Source organism: Callorhinus ursinus, unplaced genomic scaffold, assembly GCF_003265705.2.
Source record: "Callorhinus ursinus isolate GAN/ISIS: 27379988/994484 unplaced genomic scaffold, GSC_fseal_2.0 scaffold394, whole genome shotgun sequence".
Taxonomy (NCBI): Eukaryota; Metazoa; Chordata; class Mammalia; order Carnivora; family Otariidae; genus Callorhinus; species Callorhinus ursinus.
The window spans coordinates 1-23,269 of record NW_027397449.1 but is presented as its reverse complement, the minus strand read 5'-3'; the positions used below and the strand labels follow the sequence as shown (position 1 = coordinate 23,269).

Here is a 23,269-nt window from a genome sequence, read left to right as displayed (position 1 = left end):
TCCTCTGGGGCATTTTTTTTGTTACCCAGGTCATGTTAGAGAATGTGCAGCTCAATAGGACATGGAATAGCTAATCAGCCAAAGAGGGTGCTTCATAAGTAAAACTCAATCCATTTTCTAAATCAGAGGATATACGTGAGATATATGAGAATACGTGTGGCATTCAGGTGTGAGGGAACTGTCCCAGCTGGACACAATACAGAGCTCCCAGAATGTGAGTCAAAGACCAGCTCCTTCCCTCCCTCCCAGCTGCTCTTCCACCAAACCACTCCTTTCACTCATTTCTCCCCCCACCAAAACCTAGACCTTGCTTCCTTATAGCTGTCCAAATTACACTCCAGATAATCAAACTAAAATGACTTTTTATTGCAGTGGGTTCTGGCTCTGCATGGTTAGGACAAGAGTGCCAGTCTAAAGTCTTCTGGGCTCCACTTCAAAGAAATATCACTGTATTCCTCCAGAAATACTTGCAGATGACGGATATAAAACACCTAGTCTGTGCACTGTGTTCAACTGCCTTGGGATGAGAGTGCAGGATACCTTCTTTTCCTGCCCCAGGAGGAGATTTCTCTCTGGTTTGTCCATGATCCAGAGGGAATTTCTCAGAGCAATTATCCATTTCAGACTTTGCTGTCACCTCTAAGGTACACTGTCTCCAAGGAGGGCCACTGTCACCCCCCAGGTTCACGGTGATCAGCTGCACAGAAGGAAGCACGGTGACCCGACACCCTGAGCCACCCAGGCCAGGGGCACTTCCACTGCAGTGCTTGCCCCGGGAGCTGCACTCCCTCACCCTTCTTCCACTTCTTCTGCAGGTCTCAGGGCACCTCTCCCCACTTTCCTGCCACGAGTGCAGCTGCTAGACAGTCCCCTAGGGGTGGTACGTGTCCTGCTTCTCCTAATGTCCTCACTGTTCACACACAGGGCCTTCCAGAGAGCAGAGCTCAGCCCATGTCTGGGAATCAAGAAGCCAATGAGCCAATGAGCAGGGCTCCCTCTGTGGGGAGATGTCATTTCTCCTCCTTTCTTGAAGAACTAAGTGAATGAAGGCGCACACATCTATGTTACTTTTGCAGAATGACAGACAAGAAAGAGTAAGAAGCAAAAATGAATAATCTTTTATTTCCCTATTTCCTGACCCCGTCACTTGACTGCTCCATTCTTCCACCTTTCCAACAAATTCCTATGCCAATGCCCTGTGATTTCATTCCAGAACCCAAGCAAGGAGGGAAGATCTCCCACCTTATTTCCAGAACATGACAAAACTCTTAAAACTCTTGAACTGGGTAAGTACAAATGCTGTGGGATGGAGTCACGCACACATGTACCTGCCAAAGCTGGTTAAAACTTCTACTCCAAGGAACAACATTTGAGAGCTTCCTCAAGAAAACCAAGCTCTGGATGTCAGAGTCACTGCAGAGAACAGGCCCCCAGAGAGGCTGGCTCTTCATCCTGCTTTCTTCCCTCAATCCTCCCTGGCCCGGCCCAACTTAGAGCTCCCGGGGCTCTCTCTTCACAACACACAGAGGGAAGAACCAAAATGTGGCCTCACTTCATGCCCAGCACCCCGCAGGAGAAGCTGCCGACCCCACCAAAGCCTGGAAAGGGCCTGGCCGCCACTGGGACTCAGGCCCCCTCTTCCTCATCGCTCACAGCCCCTTCAGACAGGGCCAGGGAGGAAGCCAGCTGCCCGTGTCTGACCCGGAGCAAATACTCCAGCACTTGAAACTTGCTGGTTTCGGCGTGGGCCCTGGGACCCCACAGGAACTCGTAGCGGGCAGGGTCGCTGCCAGGCACCTGCCGGTACTCCAGGTACCCTTCCTGCACCCAGACTTTGGTGAGGAGCTCCCTGGGCTCCCCATAGATGATGTGCTCTTTGCCAGCATACACCCCCATGACCCCCAGCACTTCCCACACCTCCCCCTCAGGGGCACAGTCATCCTCCACGAGGATCACCCCCAGTAGCAGCCCCAGGAGGCTGGTCTTGGGCATGCCATGCTTACCGCTCAGCATCCCATCACAGGTGAGACCCAGGACGTTGACCAGGACATAGGAGTGGTCGCTGGGGTCCACTTCCTTTATGTCCATGCCAAAGACCAGCCGCATGTACTCAGAGGCTTGGCTCAAGATCACCGGGAAGTCGTCCTGGTAATCTTTGCTGACGATCTCCAGCATCTCTGCCTGGCGGGTTGGCTGCTTGTTGCGGTATTTGAGGAGCAGGAACCCCACCAGGGCAGCCACTTTCACGTGGAGTTTGTCCTGGAGAGAGGGTTGGGTGACTTCCGGCTCCTCCCAGGTGCTCGACCCCTCCTCATCTAGGCTGCTGGAGCCCTGGTCAGGCTGGCTCCAGGCCCTGGCTGCCTGGGCAGTGGGGGAGGGGCAGGCACTCTGAGGGCTCTGGGGAGGACTCAGGGACCCAGTAGCAGACCCCTCCCCCAGGGGAATCAGGAACAGGACAGAGCAGGAGGAGGAAGGGGAGGAGGAGGAGGAGGAAGAGGAGGAGGGGGCGTGTGGGGCCTCCTCCTCCCCAGCCCCGGACAGGTGTGCCTCCACCAGGCCCTGGGCCGGGCCTGGGTCTTCCTCCAGCTTCCAGAGCTCACTCCTCTGACCCAGGGGCATGGCGTTTGTGTCGGGCTGAACCTGAAGAAAGATGTGGGACGGGTCCTCAGGGTGCAGGCCAGGCAGCAGAGGCCTGAAGTCCCGCAGCTGACAGTGCGCTGCATCGGACTTGGGTGCTGAGGGGTCCCCTCTGGGTGGGATGGGCGAGCCCCTGGCTCCATGCTCAGAGCATGTACCTCACCTTGAACACTGGCACTCACCTGCACCTCCCCTGGTCTCTGACCTTAGAGACTCCTGCCTCAGACAGAGGCCTGGACTCTGAGTTCTTGGAGCCCCTGGAGGAGGGAAGGAGGGGGCACCTCAGGGTGCAGACAGAGCATGGCCGCAGAAGCCCAGTGCACACAGGAGGGCTGGGTCGGACTCTGTGAGGTCCCCATCAGTCCAAGCTGGGCAGTCCCCTCCTTGGCCTCTCAGGGGACTGCTATTTCCCCTGGCAGGGCCTGGGCCCCAACCCCGCAGCCTGAGGCCACAGGGTCACAGCAAGACCACGAAGCCCTGAGACTCCACAGAAGGTAAGCGAGGGGGCCCACCTCTGCCCACGCCTGCCAAAGGTCTAACGGCTCGTCACGGAATCCCAGGGATGGCCAAGCTCGGGTTCCGTCTGTGCTGGGATGGTGCACCTCTCCGTCTATACCTTGACCCCACGGAAGGCCTGGGAAAACTCCCTGTGTTGACCTGAGGCTACGTTCCTGGTGCCAAGGCCTCATCTCTGGGAGACACCAGAAGGAATAGTCTGGAGAAATCAGTCGGCCCACCGATCCCCCATCTCCCCATGGCTGACAGAAGTGGCAGAGTAGGCCTGGGCCCTAAGGATCCTGCTGTGGGAGGCATCCCCTCATTTCTCACCTTCCCCCCTGCCAGGGCCAGAGCCAGAGCCAGAGCTAAGGCACCTGCCTCCACAGCTGACCTAAGTCCAGACCCTCAGGCCCAGACCCTCCCTTCCCTGAGACCAGGGATCTGGGAAGGAGGAGGGCTCAGCCTGACAGGCCCTGCCCAGCGTTCCCAGGGCTGCCTGGTAGGGGCTGGCCAGATTTCCGGGCCATCCCTTCCTTGTCCTGAGGGGTGGGTTGGGAGCCACTCACTCCTCCCTCGGGGGTCCCCACATTGACTGTCGGCAGGAGCAGGGACTCCTGTGTGTCTCCCAGGTGGGCTTCCTCAGATGACCTGACCCCAACCTCTCCCAGCATGGTCCTCACCTCCCTGAGAGCTCCGAGAGGAGGGTGAGGAGGCAGCAATCCAAACCCTCCCCCTGCATCCCACCTAATTCACAATTACTCTCTCTCACACAAGAGTGAGATCGGGGTTGGCCCCTCTGTCCTGGGGCGGGAGTCCACTCTTTGTTCTCAAGGTGCTCATGTTTACTTTTGGCAGGACCTGGAACTATCCCTTCTCCTAACCACAGGATGCATCCTGCAGGCCGAGGCCACCATCCCACTGAGACCCAGAGGAGCAAGTGGGACATTTACTTTTCTTGACACCTGGCCTGGCCTCGCAGGACTGACCACTGGGGCAGGACTTCATTTGGGACCCCTATGTCTGGGTGGGTGTCTGCTCAGTCCTCTCTCAGGGTCTTGGGACTCCACCCTCTGCTGACCTGAGGCCACACTCCTCAGACCAAGGCTCACCTCCCTCAGACCCTGGGTACAGAAGTCAGGAAACACTTCAGCTGCTTCCCCCACCTTGGGGGACTTCAAAGAAGGAGCCCAAGGGCAACAAAATCATCGTCTGTTTCAGGCTCTAAGGTCCTCAACTCTCAGCCTGCATCCCTCCTGGATCCATCAAGACCTGGGGTCCTGCCCTCTGCTGTCCCGAGTCCTTTCCCCTCTGACCGCCCCGCACATCCCTGAGATCCAAGGCCAAATTCGGGGGTGTGACTCAGGCGGACAGCTGCTCAAGAGCCTCCCATCTATGACTCTGTCCTGGGGCCCGGGGTCCCCTCAGTTCTGAGTGTTCTCACCTGGATTCCAGCAGGAACTGAGTCCTCCCTGCTGCTGACCTGAGGATTTGCCTCTTACCCCAGCCCCCAGCCTCTCTGAGACCTGGATGTGGAAGTCTGGACACGCCACTCATTCTCCTCCCGCTCAGGGGCCTCCCAGGACCGACTCTGTTCTGGGGTCCAGGGTCACTCAAGTCCTCCCGCCGGGTCCTCACATCCAGTCCCATTAGCTCCTGACCCCAGGTTTTTTTTTTTTTTTTTGATGCAGTGTTCCATGATTCATTGTTTGTGCATAACACCCAGTGCTCCACGCAGAACGTGCCCTCCTTAATACCCATCACCAGGCTAACCCATCCCCCAACCCCCTCCCCTCTAGAACCCTCAGTTTGTTTCTTGGAGTCCATCCTCTCTCATGGTTCGTCTCCCCCTCCGATTTCCCCCCCTTCATTCTTCCCCTCCTGCTATCTTCTTCTTCTTTTTTTTTTTTTTTAACATATCTTGCATTATTTCTTTCAGAGGTACAGATCTGTGATTCCACAGTCTTGCACAATTCACAGCGCTCACCATAGCACATACCCTCCCCAATGTCTATCACCCAGCCACCCCATCCCTCCCACTCCAGCAACCCTTCGTTTGTTTCCTGAGATTAAGAATTCCTCATATCAGTGATGACCCCCCGTTTTTTAAACCAGGCCCCCAGGCTCTGTCAGACCTGGATGCGGACGTCCTGGCACACCGCCTGTGCACTTGGCACAAACAGGCCTCCCAGGGCGGACAGCAGGGCATTGTCCCTGTTCTGCAGTCCAGGTCCCTCCCTGAGCCCTCCCTCAGGGAGCCCAGCATGCGCCGCAGCACCGCTGGTGACCCTGTCTCTGCTGTCTCCGGGGCCCTTCCCTCTGACCAAAGCCCTCACTGCCCTGAGAGCCACGGGCAAGGACTGTGGGACGTCGCGTCAGGCTACAAAGTCCAGGGCTTCCCCGAGATGGGTCCTTCGGGTCCCTTAGCCCTATCTCTGCTCCCCATCTGGACTCCCTGGATGGCCGGTGCCCTCATCCCTGCTCCTGAGGGCCACTCCTCACAACAAGCGCTCAGTGTCTCTGGGACCCAGAGCAGAAGTCAGAACACGCCTCAGGTCACCGTTGTCTCGCCCAGAGGCCTCCCAGGACTGATTCCCTACTGGGTCCAAGGTTCCTCTTCTTCCCTCTGGTTCTCACCTTGACTCCTGACAGAACCTGGGCCCTCCTGCCCCCGCCCGCCGCCTGCCAACTAGAGGCCCTGCTCCTTACACCAGACCTCCTGACTCAGAGACCCAGAACCTGAAGTCCGGACCCGCGACGCATCCCCATACCCCAGAGATCTTCCTAGACAGACGCTATGGCCCAACCTCTGGGACTTCCTCAGAGTTCTGTCGGGGGTGTGACTCAGGCGGACAGCTGCTCTTCATTTGGGACCCCTATGTCTGGGTGGGTGTCTGCTCAGTCTGTCCTCTCTCAGAGTTCATACCTTGTCCTTCCTCAGAGTTCATACCTTGACTCCGGTCACTGCTGGGCCCTCTCCTCCGCCCAGCTGAGGGAGGCCCTGCTCCTTCTGCCAATGCCCCCAGCGTCTCTGAGACCCGGATGCGGAAGCACGGATTCACCACCTGCTCCCATCCTCCCTTACACCTTCTGTGACTGACTCTGGGCTGGGGTGCAGGGTCCCTCAGTCCTCCCTCTGCATCCTCAGCGTGAAGCCCAGCAGGACCGGAGCCCGCCCCTCTGCCCACCCGAGGGAGACCCTGCCCCTTCTGCCAAGGCCCCTGGTCTCTCGGGAGACCTGGATGCACCGGTCCGGCCGCCCTGGCCGCCTGGCCCCATCCCGCCCAGCGGCCTTTCCGGACTCACCCTGGGGCCCGACCTCGGTGAGGTCCCCTCTGTCCTGGGCTCCTGACTCCCTCGGTCCTGCCCCCGGTCGATCCCCACCCCATCCCCACCCGGACTCCCTGGGGCTGCCTGTGCCCCTGCCGCTTCCGGACCTGGCATCCTTCCCCTCCGACCAAGGTCCTAAGCTCCCTCAGACCTCCGAGGCGCATTTCACCGGACGACACCACCGGTGGCCACCGTCCCCGGGGGGGCCCTCAGGGCCGGGCCGCGGCAGGGTCCGAGCGCTGGACCTGAGCGGGGAAGAGTGGCCTCCACAGTCCTCGCTCTGCCCCGGAACCCGCCCCAGGGAGGGCCCGGCCCGTCCATCTGGGGACCCGTGTCCAGTGCCCCGGGCCCCGGCGGGAGGGGCTCAGCGGGACGACGATATCACTTGCCGGGGTCTCTCGGGGCTGCCGGCATGGGCGACCTGGCTCCTGGGAGTCCCCCCCACTCTGTGCTCCCTCACGGGTGGGTCTACCTGCACGCCTGGCCTCTCCCGACCGAGATCCGTGCTCCCACTCACGGAGGTCCTGGCGTCTCTCAGGCCTCCGAGGCGGAAGTCGGCCCTCGTCACATCCGGACCCCATAGGAAGGGGTCCCCTAGGGCTGACAGCACGTCGGGCGGAGATGGGTTCCGGGGTGGGCTACGTGGGGGCAGGAGAGGGGACCGGGCAGGCCGGGGGTCCCTCGGTCCTCCCCGGGCTCCTCACATGGACCCCGCCCCGGAGGGTAGGGGGGCCCCACCCCCGGCACCCTGTTGAGCCCGAGCCTGTGCACCCCACACATAGGCTCGCACCCTGTCCCCCGCCTTCCCTGACACGGAGGCAGAGACTGGAGTCCGGCAGTGTCGCCACCCAGCTTGCCGGTGACCAGTTGCACAGAAGCAATCACGGAGACCCTTTGGTCACCTCACACACCCCCCCCTCCATGGGCTGGGCCGGGGGCTAATCCACCGCAGTGCTCGCCCCGGGAGCCACACCCCCTCACCCTGGCTCCACTTCTTCTGTAGGTCTCAGGGCACCACTCCCCACCTTCCTGCCAGGAGTGCGGCTGTTAGACTCAGTCCCCTATGGCTGGGACGTGTCCTGCTTCTCCAAGTGTCCTCACTGCTCATGCACAGGGCCTTCCAGAGAGCAGAGCTCAGCCCATGACAGGGACTCAAGGAGCCAGTGAGCAGGGCTCCCTCTCTGCTGGGAGGCGGTTTCCCCTCCATTCTGGAAGAACCAGACCAATGCAGGAGCAGTTGTGTGCACGTGCTTGCCTTTGGCATTTGCACAATGGTGGTCGGGAAGGCATCAGATGCAAGAACCAACAAACTTCTATCTCTCCAGCTTCTGAGCCCCGTCCCTTGCTTCTTCTGTTCTTATGCCTTTCCAAACCATCCCTAGACCAATGCCCTGTGATTTCGGTCCAGAGCCCAAACAAGTAGGCAAGGTGTCCAGGCTGGTGTCCAGGGCATGAAAAAAAAACTTTTTTTTAAAGGTATTTATTTATTTATTTGAGAAAGAGAAAGCACACATGGGGAGAGAGAGAAGCAGAGTCTCCACTGAGCAGGGAGCCCAACGTGGAGTTCGATCCCAGGATCCTGAGATCATGACCTGAGCCGATGGCAGATGTTTAACCAACAGAGGACGCAGGCGCCCCCAGAACATGATAAAACTCTTAACTCTTGAACTGGGTAAGAACAAATGCTGCGGGGTGGATGTCACCCACACAATCAGCCGCCGAAGCGGATGAAACCTATGGCAAGGAACCCCACAGGAGAGCTTCCTCAAAGACACCAAGCTCTGGATGTGGAAGTCATCCCAGGGAACAACCCCCCCCCACCCCAGGAGGCTCCTTGCCCTGCTTTCTTCTCCCAACCCTCCATGGCCCTGCACTCCTTCAAACGCCCAGGACTCTGTCTTCATGCACGCTTGTGCACACACACACGCACACACACACACACACACACACACACACACACACGCAGAGAAGAACCAGCAAGCGGCCTCACTTCATGCCCAGCACCCCGCAGGAGAAGCTGCCGAACCCAGCAAAGCCTGGAAAGGGCCTGGCGGACCCCGGGGCTCAGGGCCCCTCTTCCTCATCTCTCACAGCCCCTTCAGACAGGGCCAGGGAGGAAGCCGACTGCCCGAGATTGACCCGGAGCAAATACTCTAGCATTTGCAACTTGCCGGTTTCGGCGTGGGCCCTGGGACCCCACAGGAACTCGTAGCGGGCAGGGTCACTGCCGGGCACCTGCCGGTACTCCATGTACCCTTCCTGCACCCAGACATTGGTGAGGAGCTCCCTGGGCTCCCCATAGATGTCATGCTCCTGGCCGGCATACACCCCCATGACCCCCAGCGTTTCCCACACCTCCTCCTCGGGGGCACGGTCGCCATGCTGGAGGATCACCCCTAGGACCAAAACCAGGAGGCCGGTCTTGGGCACTCCCTGCTCACCGCTCAGCATCCCATCATAGGTGAGGCCCAGGACGGGGACCAGGATGTAGGAGTGGTCGTTGGGGTCCACTTCCTTCACATCCATGCCAAAAACCAGCTGCATGCACTCGGAGGCTTGGCCCAAGATCACAGGGAAGGCATCCTGGTCATCTTTGCCGACGATCTCCAGCATCTCTGCCTGGCTGGTCGGCTCCTTGGTGTGATACTTGAGGAGCAGGAACTCCACCAGGTCGGCCAGCTTCCCCTGGATTATGTTTTGGAGCCCCGGCTGGGGTTCTTTGGGCTCCTCGCAGGTGCTCGACCCCTCCTCATCGGAGCTGCTAGAGCCCTGGTCAGGCTGATTCCAGGCAGTGGCTGCCGGGGCAGTGGGGGAGAGGCAGGCAATCAGAGAGCTCTGGGGAGGACTCTGGAACCCAGCAGCAGACCCCTCCTCCGAGGGGACCAGAAACAGGGCAGAGCAGGAGACAGATGGGGCGGTGGACTGGGAGGAGGCTGAGGTGGAGAAGGAGGAGGGGGCGCGGGGGGCCTCTTCCTCCCCAACCCCCGACACCTGTGCCTCCACCAGGCCCTGGGCCGGGCCTGGGTCTTCCTCCAGCTTCCAGAGCGCACTCCTCTGACCCAGGGGCATGGCGTTTGTGTCCGGCTGAACCTGAAGAAAGAGGTGCGATGAATCCTCAGGTTCCAGCCCAGGAAGCAGAGGCCCGAAGTCCCAGAGCTGAGTGCACTGCATCGGACTTGGGTGCTGAGGGGTCCCCTCTGGGTGGGATGGGCGAGCCCCTGGCTCCATGCTCAGAGCAAGTACCTCACCTTGACCACTCGCACTCACCTGCATCTCCCCTGCTCTGGGAACTTAGAGGCTCCTGCCTCAGAGCTAGGCCTCAACTCTGAGTTCTTGAAGCTGCTGGAGTAGCAAAGGAGGAGTCACTTTGGGGTGCAGACACAGCACGGCCCCCGGCCCTCAGTGGGGAAGGAGGGCTGGGGCGGACTCGGTGAGGTCGCCATCAGTCCAAGCTGGGCGGTCCCCTCCTTGGCCTCTCAGGGGACTGCTATTTCCCCTTGCAAGGCCTGGGCCCCACCCCCGCAGCCTGAGGCCACAGGGTCACAGCAAGACCACGAAGTCCTGAGACTCCACAGAAGGTAAGCGAGGGGGCCCACCTCTGCCCACGCCTGCCAAAGGTCTAACGGCTCGTCACGGAATCCCAGGGATGGCCAAGCTTGGGTTCCGTCTGTGCTGGGATGGGCGCACCTCTCCGTCTATACCTTGACCCCACGGAAGGCCTGGGAAAACTCCCTGTGTTGACCTGAGGCCACCCTCCTGGTGCTGAGGCCTCATCTCTGAGAGACATCAGAAGGAAAAGTCAGGAGCATTAACTTGGCCCACCGATCGCCCGTCTCCCCATGGCTGGCAGAAGCGGCAGGGTAGGCCTGGGCCCTAAGGATCCTGCTGTGGGAGGCATCCCCTCATTTCTCATCTCCCCCCCACCATCAGGGCCAGACCCAGAGGCAGGGCACTTGCCTCCTCTGCTACCTGAGTCCAGACCCTCAGGCTCGGGCCCTCCCCATCCTGAGAGGAAGGATCTGGAGAGGAGGAGGGACTCAGCCTGACAGGCCGCACCCAGGGTTCCCAGGGCAGCCAGGTAAGGGCTGCACAGATTTCTGGGCCATCCCTTCCTTGTCCTGAGGGGTGGGTGGGGAGTCACTCACTCCTCCCTCGGGTGTCCCCACATTGACTCTCGGCAGGAGCAGGGACTCCTGTGTGTCTCCCAGATGGGCTTCCCCAGTTGACCTGACCCCGACCTCTCCCAGCATGGTCCTCACCTCCCTGAGAGCTTCGAGAGGAGGGTGAGGAGCCAGCACGTCCTCGTCCATGGCCACGTCTCCATCCCCCACCCTCAGCCCCCCGGCAAGATCCCAAAGGGCCGGTAAGAGGGACCGGCCCCTCTGTCCTGGGGTGGGGATGCCCTCAGGCCCCCAGGACGCTAATCTTCTTTCTTCCTGGAGGGCCTGCCCTTCTTCCAGGTCCCCAACGTGAGACAGAAGCCATGTGCCCCTGAGACCAAGACCTTGCTCCCCGAGGACTCCCGCCTTCTGGCCCATGAGACAAGTGAGCATGCGTGCCAGGTTGGGCCCCCGCTGACCGATCCTCCCTGAATCGGGCCCGGCCAGACTCCGGTGCACTTTGCTTCTTTGCTGAGATGGTGTGGAGGGGGTACGGCCAGTCCTCCCCCAGGGTCCTCACTCTGACTCCCAACCGGACCTGTGCCCCGCTCCCCCCGACCCCGCCCTCCACCCTCACACACACACAGGCCCGCTACACCCCAGGCCCGCTCCTTCTCACCACAGGCCCTCAGTCTCTAGCAGCCACATGTGGGCCTCCAGATAGGAGGCATGGGCTCCTCCTCCACAAGGGTTCTCCTCCCTGGCCTGAACGTACTGCGGCCCAGTCTGTCCTCCCTCTGGTCCTCCCCTTCCATCCTGGCAGGACCGGGGTAGGCCTGGGCAGCCCTGAAGCCTGCTCCTTCCACCCAGACCCCAGGCTCTAGGAGACGTGGCTGGAAGTCAGGGCACGCCCTAGGTGACCATCTGGCCCTGGGGCCTCCCGGGACCGAATCTGTTCGCTGTCCCCATTCCCGCAGTCCTCCTTCTGGTCCTCGCTTTTCCACCCAGCAACACATGGGCCATCGCCCCCCACCCCCATACTTGAGGCAGTGCTCCATCCAAACACCATGGGGTCTCGGAGGCCCTGAGGCCAAAGTGGCCACGCACTGTGTGGGCTCATGCATCCCAGGAGCCTGAGGGCTGCTGGAGTGGTGGGGGGGTGGGAGGGAGGGGGTGGCTGGGTGATAGACATTGGGGAGGGTATGTGCTATGGTGAGCGCTGTGAATTGTATAAGACTGATGAATCACAGACCTGTACCTCTGAAACAAATAATACATTATATGTTAAGAAAAAAAAAAAAAGAAGATAGCAGGAGGGGAAGAATGAAGGGGGGGAAATCGGAGGGGGAGAGGAACCACGAGAGACGATGGACTCTGAGAAACAAACTGAGGGTTCTAGAGGGGAGGGCCGTGGGGGATGTGTTAGCCTGGTGATGGGTATTAAAGAGGGCACGTTCTGCGTGGAGCACTGTGTATTATGCCCAAACAGTGAATCATGGAACACTGCATTAGAAACTAATGATGTAATGTATGGTGATTAACATAACAATAAAAATTTGAAAAAAACCAAACCAAACAAACAAAAACAGCTCCCAAAACAGACCATTAATTTGGTCTTCTTGGATTTTGTTTCTTTTTAGTTTAAATTTCATTTGTTTTTGATTAATCTTTATTTTTTTCTTTCTACTGGCTTGGTTTTCGTTTTTGTTTTCCTGGTTCCTTTAAGTGTAATGTTATGTTTTTTATTTGATATTTGTCTTGCTCTGTGATGTATTCCTGTATAGTTATAATGTCTCCTCTTAGAATAGTTTTGCTGCATTCCAAAGATTTTGGATCATTGTAGTTTATTTTCATTTTTCTCCATATATTTTTTGATTTCCTTTTTTATTTCTTGTTTCATCTATTCAATATTTGGTAGAATGTTATTTAGCCTCCATGTATTTGTGCTCTTTCCATCTTTTTTTCTTGCAATTACTTCCTAGTTTCATACTATTGTGGTGAGAAAAATGCATGATACAATTTCAATCGTTTTGAATTTGAGACTTTTTTGTGGCCTAACATAGGATCCATTTTGGAGAATGCTTCATGTACTGGAAAAGACTGTGTATTCCAATATTTTTTAAATGAAATGTTCTGAATATATCCAGTAGGTCCATCTGGTGTATCGTGTTATTCAAAGTCATTGTTTCCTTGTTGATTTTCTGGCTAGATAATCTATCCATTGATGTGAGTGAGGTCTTGGAAGTCCTCTATTGTATTACTGTGATTACCTCCCTAATGGCTCTTAAGAGTTGCTTTATGTATTTCAGTGCTCCTATATTGTGTGCATAAATATATTTTTTTAAGTTTTCTTGTTTCTTTCAGCACTTTTAATGTAACATGCCACACCTCTCTGGCCTGCAAAGTTTCTAAGAAATTTACTGATAGTTTTATGTCATTTCCCTTATATGTAACTTTTCTTTTCTAGTGCTTTTTTAAATAATTCTCTCTTTATCACTACTTTTTGCCATGAGGTGTCTTTGTTTGCACTTCCTTGCGTTGATTTTTTGGGGGAAGGGTTTCTTTGTGCCTCCTGGAGCTGGATACCTCTTTCCTTCCCCAAATTAATGAAATTTTCAGCTATTATTTCGTCAAATAAATTTTCTGCCCCTCTTTCTCTCTCTCCTTCAGGATTCTTTATAAAGTGAATGTTATTAATCTTGATGATATGCTGAGTTCCCTTCACCTTGTCACATACTTTATTATTCTTATTTTCTTTCTTTTCTGCTGTTCATCTTTGTTGTTTTCCATTAATCCTTCTTTAGCTCCCTGATCCATTCCTCTGCCTCATCTTATATGCTATTGCTTCCCTCTACTGTATTTTATTTCAGTTACTGAGTTCTTTATCTAAGACTGGGTCTCTTTTCAATATGTTCTGTCTTTGTCTCACTGAGAGCCTATAGTCTTTTCTCAAATCCCATGAATATCTTATAGCCATTACTTTGATGTTATAACAGTCATATTGATTATTTCTGTTCATTTAGCAATTTGATGCAGTTTTGTCCTTGTTCTTTTGGGACCTATTCCTCCACCTCATTATTATGTGTAACCCTCTGTGCTTGTTTCCTATGTATTTGGAAAATAAGCTACATTTCTTGACCTTAACAGTCATGGCTTTTTGAAGAAGAGGTCCTGTGGTGTCCAGCAGCACAATGCCCCTGTTGACCAGAACCAGGTACTCTAAGGAGGTCTCTATGTGGATTGTGTGCACTTTACTATCATGACTGACTATAGTTTCCTTCAGTCCATTTGACTGCATTTGACCACTGTGCTTGTTACACCAAGAAGGTTTTTGACCCTGTGCTGTGAAGGGACCAGCCTGCTCCACCATGTGCTAGAAGTTGGAAGGTGTCAGCAGTCAGCAAAATGCCTGCCCTAAGCTCATGTGCAGGGGCTACTTGAAGGATGATATCCTTGCCGTGTGCCTTGAGGCTCCCAAAGTGGGCAGTAATAGCAGTCATACCTGCTAGGGCTGCCCTTGCACCGATTGGCAGTCCACATTTTCTGTGCTACTAGACAATATTTGCCTGCTGGGAGTGTGGACACACCTGTGTGCATGTGTATCTGTCCCTCTCCCCAGGGCAAGAGTCAGTTTGGAGTGTCACATCTCACTGTTGGGGCTGTTTGCAGCATGTTTTGTGGTAGGAGATGCTTTGGATGGACACCTGTGTAATGGGAGGGATTGGGTAGTGTGGATCTGCAGGAGAATGTGGGGGTGGAGTTCATGGTGCTACCTAGATAGATGAAGAGTGTTTACACTTGTTCCTGCACATGTGCTGCTATCTTGGCTTGGGGTCTAGGAGGAAATGGCACTGGTCAGCTCTTTTGTTCTTGGAGAAGTCTGCTATAGATCCACCCACACACATACACACACATACACCCAAGCGTGTTCTGGAAGTGGTAAATAAATCTCCTTTACTATGTCCCAGGTGCTGCTCAAAATGCTGTTCATATGCTCTTATGCTAGCACTTTAGGGACAGGGACTCAGTTTCTTCTTGCCCTCATGATCTTTCAGAGTTAAGCCTGCTAACTTTTAAAATACCAAGTGATTCCCAGCTGATTGTAAAAATTCAGAAAGTTAAGCCCCACTGTTTTTCAAAGCCATATATTACAGGGACCCATGATCCTGATGTGGGTGACCCATCCTTGAGGCGCTTGCCGAGGGTTCTGATTCTCTCTTCTCCGTGATTGTAGTGTACCTCCTGCTTGTGGTTAGTCTCATGAAGGGTTTGGCTTCCAACTGCATCTCCGTTTCTCCTGACATTTTTTATGTGGCCTCCTCTCTATGAGTAACTAGAGAGTTTGTTCTGACAATCTTTGGGTTGTTTTCAGAGGTAGTTGCATGGATGTGTTTGTTATCTTGTGTGTCTCTGGGACTAAGTGAGTTCAGGATCCTCCCACTCTGCCATCTCCATAGAGCCTTAAGTTGGCAGTCTTTTTAAAAGTGAGCTTTTACCACTCTAAATTCCCTCTTAACATTGTCTTTCCTATATCTAATAAATTTTGGTACATTGTGTTATTTTCATTTTTGTCAGGATAATTTATAATTAATTTCCCTTGTGTTTAATTCTTTGACCAGTTTGTTGTTTATGAGTATGTAATTAAATTTTCACATATATTCTCGATTTCCCAGATTTGCTTCAGCAAAATTAAATTTTTAATTTTATCTCATTATGATAAGAAAAGCTAGTTTGTATGACTTTACCCTTCTTAAAATGTTAATAAATGTTTATTGGTCTTATATAAGGTCTATCTTGGAAAATGTTCCATGTTCCCTTAGAAATTATGCCAAAATTTCTATATATATTTAATATCTCTGGGTTTTGGTATACATATATTTATAATTGTGAAGTGTCATTGTTATTGTTATGTGTCCTTTTCCTTTCTTACAGTTTTATTTTTGTGTGAAATTAGTATAAATATAAATTAGTATAAATCAATCGGTTACTACTTCAGCACAGTCTTTTTTTTTTTTTCGTTTCATTAACAATCTATCAACCTCTGTCCTTAGAACTAAGGAGAGTATCCTGTAGGCAGCATAGTTATTTTCTCTTTTTAAATCCATTCCATTCTGTCAATCTTTATCTTTTGAATGGGACATTTAATATGATTACTGGTAGGAAAATAACTCAATGCCTTTTTGTTAAGTGTTTTCTTGTTATAGCTATTGCTGTCCCTCGTTACCTTTTTTAATGCCTTCATTTTCATTTTATTGATTTTTTAATAGTGGGATGCTTTTATTTACCTCCTATTTCCTTTTGTCTGTAGTTTATTGATACTTTATTTGTCGTTACCATAGTGTATTTGTTTGCTGGGGCTGCCATATCAAAGTATCATAACCTGGGTTGTAATTAATAATAGTTAATTTTCTCACTTTTCTGGAGGCTACAAGATGGATGTCAAGGGGTTGGTAGAGTTGAATTTTGTTGGGAACCCTTTCCTTGGCTTGTAGACATCCATCTTCTCTGTCTGTCTTTACATGGCTGTAACTCTAAAAGTGTCTGTATCTTAAACTCCACTTATATGAAATCACATATATTGGAGGAAGGTGACCCATATGATCCATGTTGACTTAATTGCCTATTGGAAGTACTATTTCCAAATACAGACACTATAAAATAATGGAGGTTAGGATTTCAACATATGAATTAAGAGGGGACCCAATTCAGTCCACAACACATGTGGATTACAAAAAAACGATTTCTACAACACATTACGTTACTGATATCATAGATAAGATTTTTGTATGTGTGGGCCCATTAATATTTATTTATAATAATTTTCAGGTTTGGTCTTTTCAAATCTTATAAAAGAAGTAAACGTGGACTTCTGTGTGTTTTGGTCAAGTTCCCCACATACAAGGCACTTTTAAATTTCCTTAGAGTCTCATCCTTGCATTTTTTTTAGAAGCCTTGCATTTGTATTAAATGTCTCTTTGTTAATGTCTTGCTTCCCCCACAAATTGTAGCTCACTGTTGCTTTAATGATCCACTGCAACTGTCCCTGCCATCAGAGGCCTCCCAACTATGCCACTTTCCCCATCACTGTTCTGAGCCAGGGACAGACAGAAATCATATGGAGAGCCCTCCACAAGTCAGTACATTATAAGCAAGTACGTTCTTCTTTTGTCTAAACGATGGAACTGAGAATGAAGAAGTGTCCTCCTGACTAAACCACATGGCTCCAGCTGGGGGTATGGCAAGGGGAGGCACAATTCCACAAAATTTCCCAACATTTTGAGTAAGGGCTTTTTCTTGGTTAAGGATTCACTTGGCTTTTGCACTTTTTAGCTGGTTTCTGGAGTTCTGAGAAAATTGTGTTTGTCCATATGTTGTTCTTTATGGAGTGTCTGTGGGAAATGAGGGCTAGCACATTCTAGCCCACCGTCTTGATGTTTTGTCCAAGATTCAAGGGACAGATGTGTCAGCAAGGTGTTAGTATGCCTGAAAGAATGTCATCAGATATACTGATTTATCTAATCTGTTCTCCTCATGACACATCTGCTTTTATTCCCTTCCTAGGACTTGATCAAAGGAAACCAGATACTGTTCCATGTCTATATTGTTATTATTTGTGTGAATTTAAAGGGCCATCTGTATCTAAAGTGATCTGACTTTCTCTTGGTATGGTTTTTGGGCTCAGACACCCAAATGTGTGGATTCAAACTGTGTCTCATGTGGTAGAAAAACAGGCATTTGTTAAGTAAGGTTGGGAGTCTACCCTCCAGCTGGGAGGAAGTCAGCCATGAACAGTGATGTGATTGCATTGGGCTGGATATGTGGTTGGAGAAATTTGCTGTATATAGTAGAAAATATCTTCTTTAGTTTCAGAGACATGTCTTGGTGGAGGGAAAGAATCTTCACAGTAACAATCACTCAGCTATCAGATAGGTGTTTAATCTGCTGAGTCCTCTGAGGTAAGTTAAAAGAAATTTGCAAATGACACTATAGATAAAGGGCTGGTATCCAAGATCTATAAAGAACTTCTCAAACTCAACACCCAAAAAAATAATCAAGTCAAAAAGTGGGCAGAAGATAAGAACAGACACTTCTCCAAAGAAGACATACAAATGGCTAACAGACACATGAAAAAATGTTCATCATCATTAGCCATCAGGGAAATTCAAATCAAAACCACATTGAGATACCACCTTATACCAGTGAGAATGGCAAAAATGGACATGGAAAGAAACAACAAATGTTGGAGAGGTTGTGGAGAAAGGGGAACCCTCTTACACTGTTGGTGGGAATGCAGGTTGGTACAGCCACTTTGGAAAACAGTGTGGAGGTTCTCAAAAAATTAAAAAATAGAGCTACCCTATGACCCAGCAATTGCACTCCTGGGTATTTACTCCAAAGACACAGATGTAGTGAAAAGAAGGTCCATATGCACCCCAATGTTCGTAGCAGCAATGTCCTCAATAGCCAACCTGTGAAAGGAGTCAAGATGTCCTTCAACAGATGAATGGACAAAGAAGATATGGTCCATTTATACAGTAGAATTTTACTCAGCCATCAGAAAGGATGAATACCCAACTTTCACATCAACATGGATGGGACTGGAGGAGATTACACTAAGTGAAATAAGTCAAGCAGAGAAATTCAATTATCATATAGTTTCACTTATTTGTGGAACATAAGGAATAGAATGGAGGACATTAGGAGAAGGAAGGGAAAGATGAAGGGGGGAGAATTGGAGGGAGAGATGAACCATGAGAGAATATGGATTCTGAGAAACAAACAGGGTTTTAGAGGGAAGGGGTTGGAGGGATGGGTTAGCCTAGAGATGGGTATTAAAGAGGGCACGTACTGCATGGAGCAGTGGGTGTTATACAAAAACAAGGAATCATGGAAGACTACATCAAAAACTAATGATGTAATGTATGGTGACTAACATAATAAAATTAAATTAAGAATAAAAAAAAGAAATTAGAGTGTTTTGATGAGTTTCCTACAACTTATATTGAAAAGGAAAATATGCGATTCCTATTTAAAGAAATACATTTCACTTTGATGATTATGTAGTGTGAATTCTATTATGCATCTGACATGCATTTTCTCAATTGGGACTATTTCTTAGGTGGCTATATTATCATCATATTGCATAAGTGATTTATGTGAAAAGAATATAGAGTTAAGTATTTGAGATTTATTTGGTCTTATATCACATATGAGTCATCCCAGGTTTAAAAGACAAAGGGGATGAAGACCACCTTGTCACAGTGAGATAGGGCCAGAGTCTGGTAGCAGTGTGTACTTCTGTGTATGAGAGCATGACCCTGGAACATCCTTGTATCCTTGATGGGGCTAGTGAACATTTTTGTTTCTTTCTTCTCTAAACCATAACATTTTGCATTATATTAAGCACAAATTTATATCCAACAATATTTTTGAAATAATGAAAATATTTAAAACAGGTAAAGTATTTCAGGAAGTAAAAAAAAAACATGTTGAGAATTTTATGCAGTTCTTTTTAGTTTTTTTGTTTTGTTTTGTTTTTAATTTTATTATGTTATGTTAGTCATCATACAGTACATCATTAGTTTTTGATGTAGTGATCCAAGATCCATTGTTTTCATAAAACACCCAGTGCTCAGTGCAATACATGCCCTCCTTAATACCTATCACCAGGCTAACCCATACTCCCACCCCCTCCCCTCTAAAACCCTCAGTTTGTTTCTCGGAGTCCATAGTCTCTCATGGTTCATGTCCCCCTTGGATACCCCCCCTTCATTAAAGTAAAATATTTTGTAAATTGTATAGTTCCATGCAAGTCCTGATTATTATTAATAATTCCATTTTTATATTTACCTTATTACTGACTGAAAATATGGAGGTGCTAACACATTTTCTATATGTGTGGCTTCCATTTCTATTCATTTCTTTAGTTTCTATCTCCTGATATCATTTACCTAATAACTTTACCTTAAATAAAATTTACACTAAAGATTTTTAATAAATGCAGAATTCAAAATTCAAGGGAAATATGGAAACAAACAATTAAAAATATGTGTGGACTATGATAAGAATCATGAGCTTTTATTATGATGAAAATAACTATATGTAATTGCTTATTTGATAAAGTTTTTTAGGTAGGAATTTTTGACTTTCAACCTTTATGGACCTAATAACATATAATTTGTTCTGAAATCCAGCATGGTAAATATGAACTTTAATATTGCTTCCTTTCTCTTGCCACGTTTCCAGTTTGGTTTTAAAACAAACTTTAAGATGATATTATTTTAATATTTTTACTTCAACTTGAAATTCCAAGACAGTACTTAGTGCACCAGAGCTACATGATAATTACAATTGTTTTAAGGTTGGGAATTGTAATTTTTAAATTATATTGATGAACATATCATAAAAGTTCTCAGTCCTCAATATATTTATTTTATATTAATGTGAATGGAACTGACATTTAGAATTTTATCTACAACTGGAAATGCTTTTGGAAGTTGGAGGAGGTGCCTGGGTGTTAGAGAATTTCTTTCTTGGTGGAAAGATGCATGATATCTTTTAGGTCTTCTCATCTTAACATGAACTTTGTACTTTTTCCTCATCCATAAAGTGAATTTTTTTATTTATAATACAGTAATGTGGCATAGCCTAAAATTAATTTCCTGAATGTTATGAAAATATTTTTACAGCATTCAATGATTTTATTTTTATTTTTTAAAAGATTTTATTTATCTATTTGTCAGAGAGAGAGACAGAGAGCACAAGTAGGGGGAGCAGCAAGCAGCGGGAGAAGCAGGCTCCCCACTGAGCAAGGAGCCTGATGCGGACTCCATCCCTGGACCCTGGGATCATGACCTGAGCCGAAGACAGCTGCTTAACTGACTGAGCCACCTAGGTGTCCCATTCAGTGTTTTTAATACTTACCAGAGTATTACCCTTTAGAGTTAGAGGTGAGGGAAAATGATTAGATAACTTTGTATGTGCTTAAAAAGGCCTAAGAATTCTGTATTTAAAGGAAAAAAAGAGGATAAAACGTATTTTTCAAACTGGACAGAAGTTCAGAGTGCTTTTAATACTGTCATAAATTCACTGGGTAATTGAGTGTGAGTAATACCTCTGATAATCAATAGAGCCAAGGGAAATTGAATATGCATACATTCTCTACAAGTTGTCTTGTGTGTAAAGAGATAGGTTAAGTTATCATCATCCAGAATTTATTCTCTGAAAGTTACTGGAATAAGATACATTGTTTTCCAATCATTTTGCAAAGAAAATGAAAGCAGTGTCCAGTCTGTATATTTTACTTGGCTAGGGCAATGGTGTGGAGGCAATTCAAGGCATTTAACAATAATCATTTTCTTTTCTCTTGAAGTGCAGTCATTGTCTTTACATGGAATCTTTAGATACAATCTGCTCTGATATTTCAGATTAAACTATGAAGACAGGAAATCAAAGCATCAAAACAGATTTTATACTTTCTGGTCTTTTCCAATATGGCCAAATGGACACTTTCCTCTTTGTTGCCCTTGTGATCCTCTTTGCAGTGGCTCTGATGGGGAATATCATACTGATCCTTCTCATTCAACTGGACACCAGACTCCACACTCCAATGTATTTTCTACTCAGTCAGCTCTCCTTCATGGATATAATGAACATCACCACCACAGTGCCCAAGCTGGCCACTAACTTTCTGTCAAATAGTAAGACCATTACATTTTTAGGCTGTGAGAGTCAAACATTTGTGCTCATAGTCCTTGGTGGAACTGAAGCCCTTCTCCTTGGTTTCATGTCCTATGATCGATATGTAGCCATCTGTCACCCTTTGCATTATCCTGTACTCATGAGCAAGAAGATCTGTTGGATCATGGTCACATGTGCATGGACCAGTGGATCTGTCAATGCTCTAGTACACACATTGTATGTGTTTCATCTTCCATTTTGTAGATCACGGCTCATCAACCACTTTTTCTGTGAACTTCCATCTCTATTACAACTGGTTTGTCAGGAAACTTCCCAGTATGAGTATACAGTCCTCCTGAGTGGGCTTATTATTCTGCTGCTGCCGTTCTTGGCCATTCTAGCATCCTATGCCTGTGTACTTACTGTGGTGTTCCAGGTGAGCTCAGGTAAAGGACAGACAAAGGCTGTTTCCACTTGTTTCTCTCACCTGACTGTGGCAATCCTGTTCTATGTGACTGCTCTCTCCACCTACACCAGACCGCACTCCTTGCATTCCCCAGAACAGGGCAAGGCAGTGGCAGTGTTTTACACCATCATCACACCTCTTCTGAACCCATTTATCTACAGCCTGAGGAATAAAGAGGTTATTGGGACCATGAGAAGACTGTTGGTATAATGGATATTTGTACAGGAGATATCACTTTGGGAAATCCTTATTGATTGAGATTAAACCACATAGATCACTTTGCCTGGAATACTGCTTTGGAATGTATAAACTCTCAGAAATATTTATGAAATAAATAAATTGATAAATACCATGAATCCTGTTGGTTTCAGAATGGCTTAAAGATAGTTTTTGAAACTGGATGCATTTCCAATCTGTAAGCTGGAAAAAATGTGTTATTGTCAACATTATTTAGCTTCTAAAGCAATAGATTTCATGCATGTCAACTCAGTATTTGCATGTCAACATGCAACAACAAATATTTTGTAATAACCTCCTTAATATCTGAAACACAATGAAAAGGAGATATAATCTATACAAGCACGTACCATCAAAAGGATCTATGTAAATATATACTGTAATGTAGAGCAAAGTACATAATTCACTCATTTATGCATTCATTCAACAACTGATTTAATGTTTTAACTATTTGTGACACTGGTATAGGCATTGGTGATCTAGGAGTAAACAATGATAAGAACTGACAGAAAACTTTGATCTCATTCAGTTTGCATTTCAATGTGGGGAGATATAAAATTATTAAAATAAATATGAAAAAAACTGTAATATTTAAAATAAGAGGAATTAATGGGAAAATAGCTGGAGATTGGGATAAGGAAATTCAGAGAATTTATGGGGCGCCTGGGTGGCTCAGTCGGTTAAGCGTCTGCTTTCGGCTCAGCTCATGATCCCAGGGTCCTGGGATCGAGCCCCGCATCGGGCTCCCCGCTCCGCGGGAGGCCTGCCTCTCCCTCTACCACTCCCCCCGCTTGTGTTCCTGCTCTCGCTGTGTCTCTCTCTGTCAAATAAATAAATAAAATCCTAAAAAAAAAAGGAAAGTCAGATAATTTTGTAATTTTATATAAAATAATCCATGAAGTGGCAACTATAAATATTTGGTCAAAGATTTAACTGAGATGAGTAAATAATTCAAATCGATACTTCATAAAGAATGTTCTGGGGGGGAAATATTCTGGGCAAAAGAAGTAGCAAATAAAAATTTCTTGAGGTAGGAACATGATGGACAGGGCAAATAAAATGAAAGAGTAAATTGGTGGACTCCAGTAGATGAGTCAAATTAATGGATACAGAATTTGAAATGTGAGGTTGACCATTGTGAGAAGTTTGGTTTTTATAAGGAAAGCAACCTTGCAATAATGAGTTCACCTTTGCCTAGTATGACTTCCCTGTTCCTGCTCCCTTCTGCTATAAAAGCTTTTCATTTTGTAGAGCTCTCCAGGGCTCCTTTCCAACTATTAGAGTGAATGCTGCCCAATTTATGAATCACTGAATAAAGCAATAA

The 23,269-nt window shown here is 48.8% G+C and overlaps 3 protein-coding genes across 3 annotated transcripts; 1 reads left to right on the top strand and 2 right to left on the bottom strand.

Annotated features, from left to right (window-relative positions):
- Nucleotides 1-1,132: 1,132 nt before the first annotated feature.
- Nucleotides 1,133-7,036, bottom strand: LOC141372032 (melanoma-associated antigen 8-like). The gene is made up of 3 exons (XM_073890498.1): nucleotides 6,935-7,036; nucleotides 2,820-2,894; nucleotides 1,133-2,640 (listed from the first exon to the last, which is right to left on the bottom strand). The coding sequence occupies exon 3, from the start codon at nucleotides 2,617-2,619 to the stop codon at nucleotides 1,627-1,629; it is 993 nt and encodes a 330-aa protein (XP_073746599.1). The 5' UTR covers nucleotides 2,620-2,640; nucleotides 2,820-2,894; nucleotides 6,935-7,036; the 3' UTR covers nucleotides 1,133-1,626.
- A 1,482-nt stretch (nucleotides 7,037-8,518) lies between these two features.
- LOC141372031 (melanoma-associated antigen 8-like) lies at nucleotides 8,519-9,735 on the bottom strand. Its single transcript, XM_073890497.1, has 3 exons — nucleotides 9,711-9,735; nucleotides 9,454-9,552; nucleotides 8,519-9,257 (listed from the first exon to the last, which is right to left on the bottom strand). Exons 1-3 carry the CDS (start codon nucleotides 9,733-9,735, stop codon nucleotides 8,527-8,529), a joined length of 855 nt encoding a protein of 284 aa, XP_073746598.1. The 3' UTR covers nucleotides 8,519-8,526.
- An 11,262-nt stretch (nucleotides 9,736-20,997) lies between these two features.
- Nucleotides 20,998-21,918, top strand: LOC141372033 (olfactory receptor 2AK2-like). Its single transcript, XM_073890499.1, has one exon. The coding sequence runs from the start codon at nucleotides 20,998-21,000 to the stop codon at nucleotides 21,916-21,918; it is 921 nt and encodes a 306-aa protein (XP_073746600.1).
- Nucleotides 21,919-23,269: the final 1,351 nt, after the last annotated feature.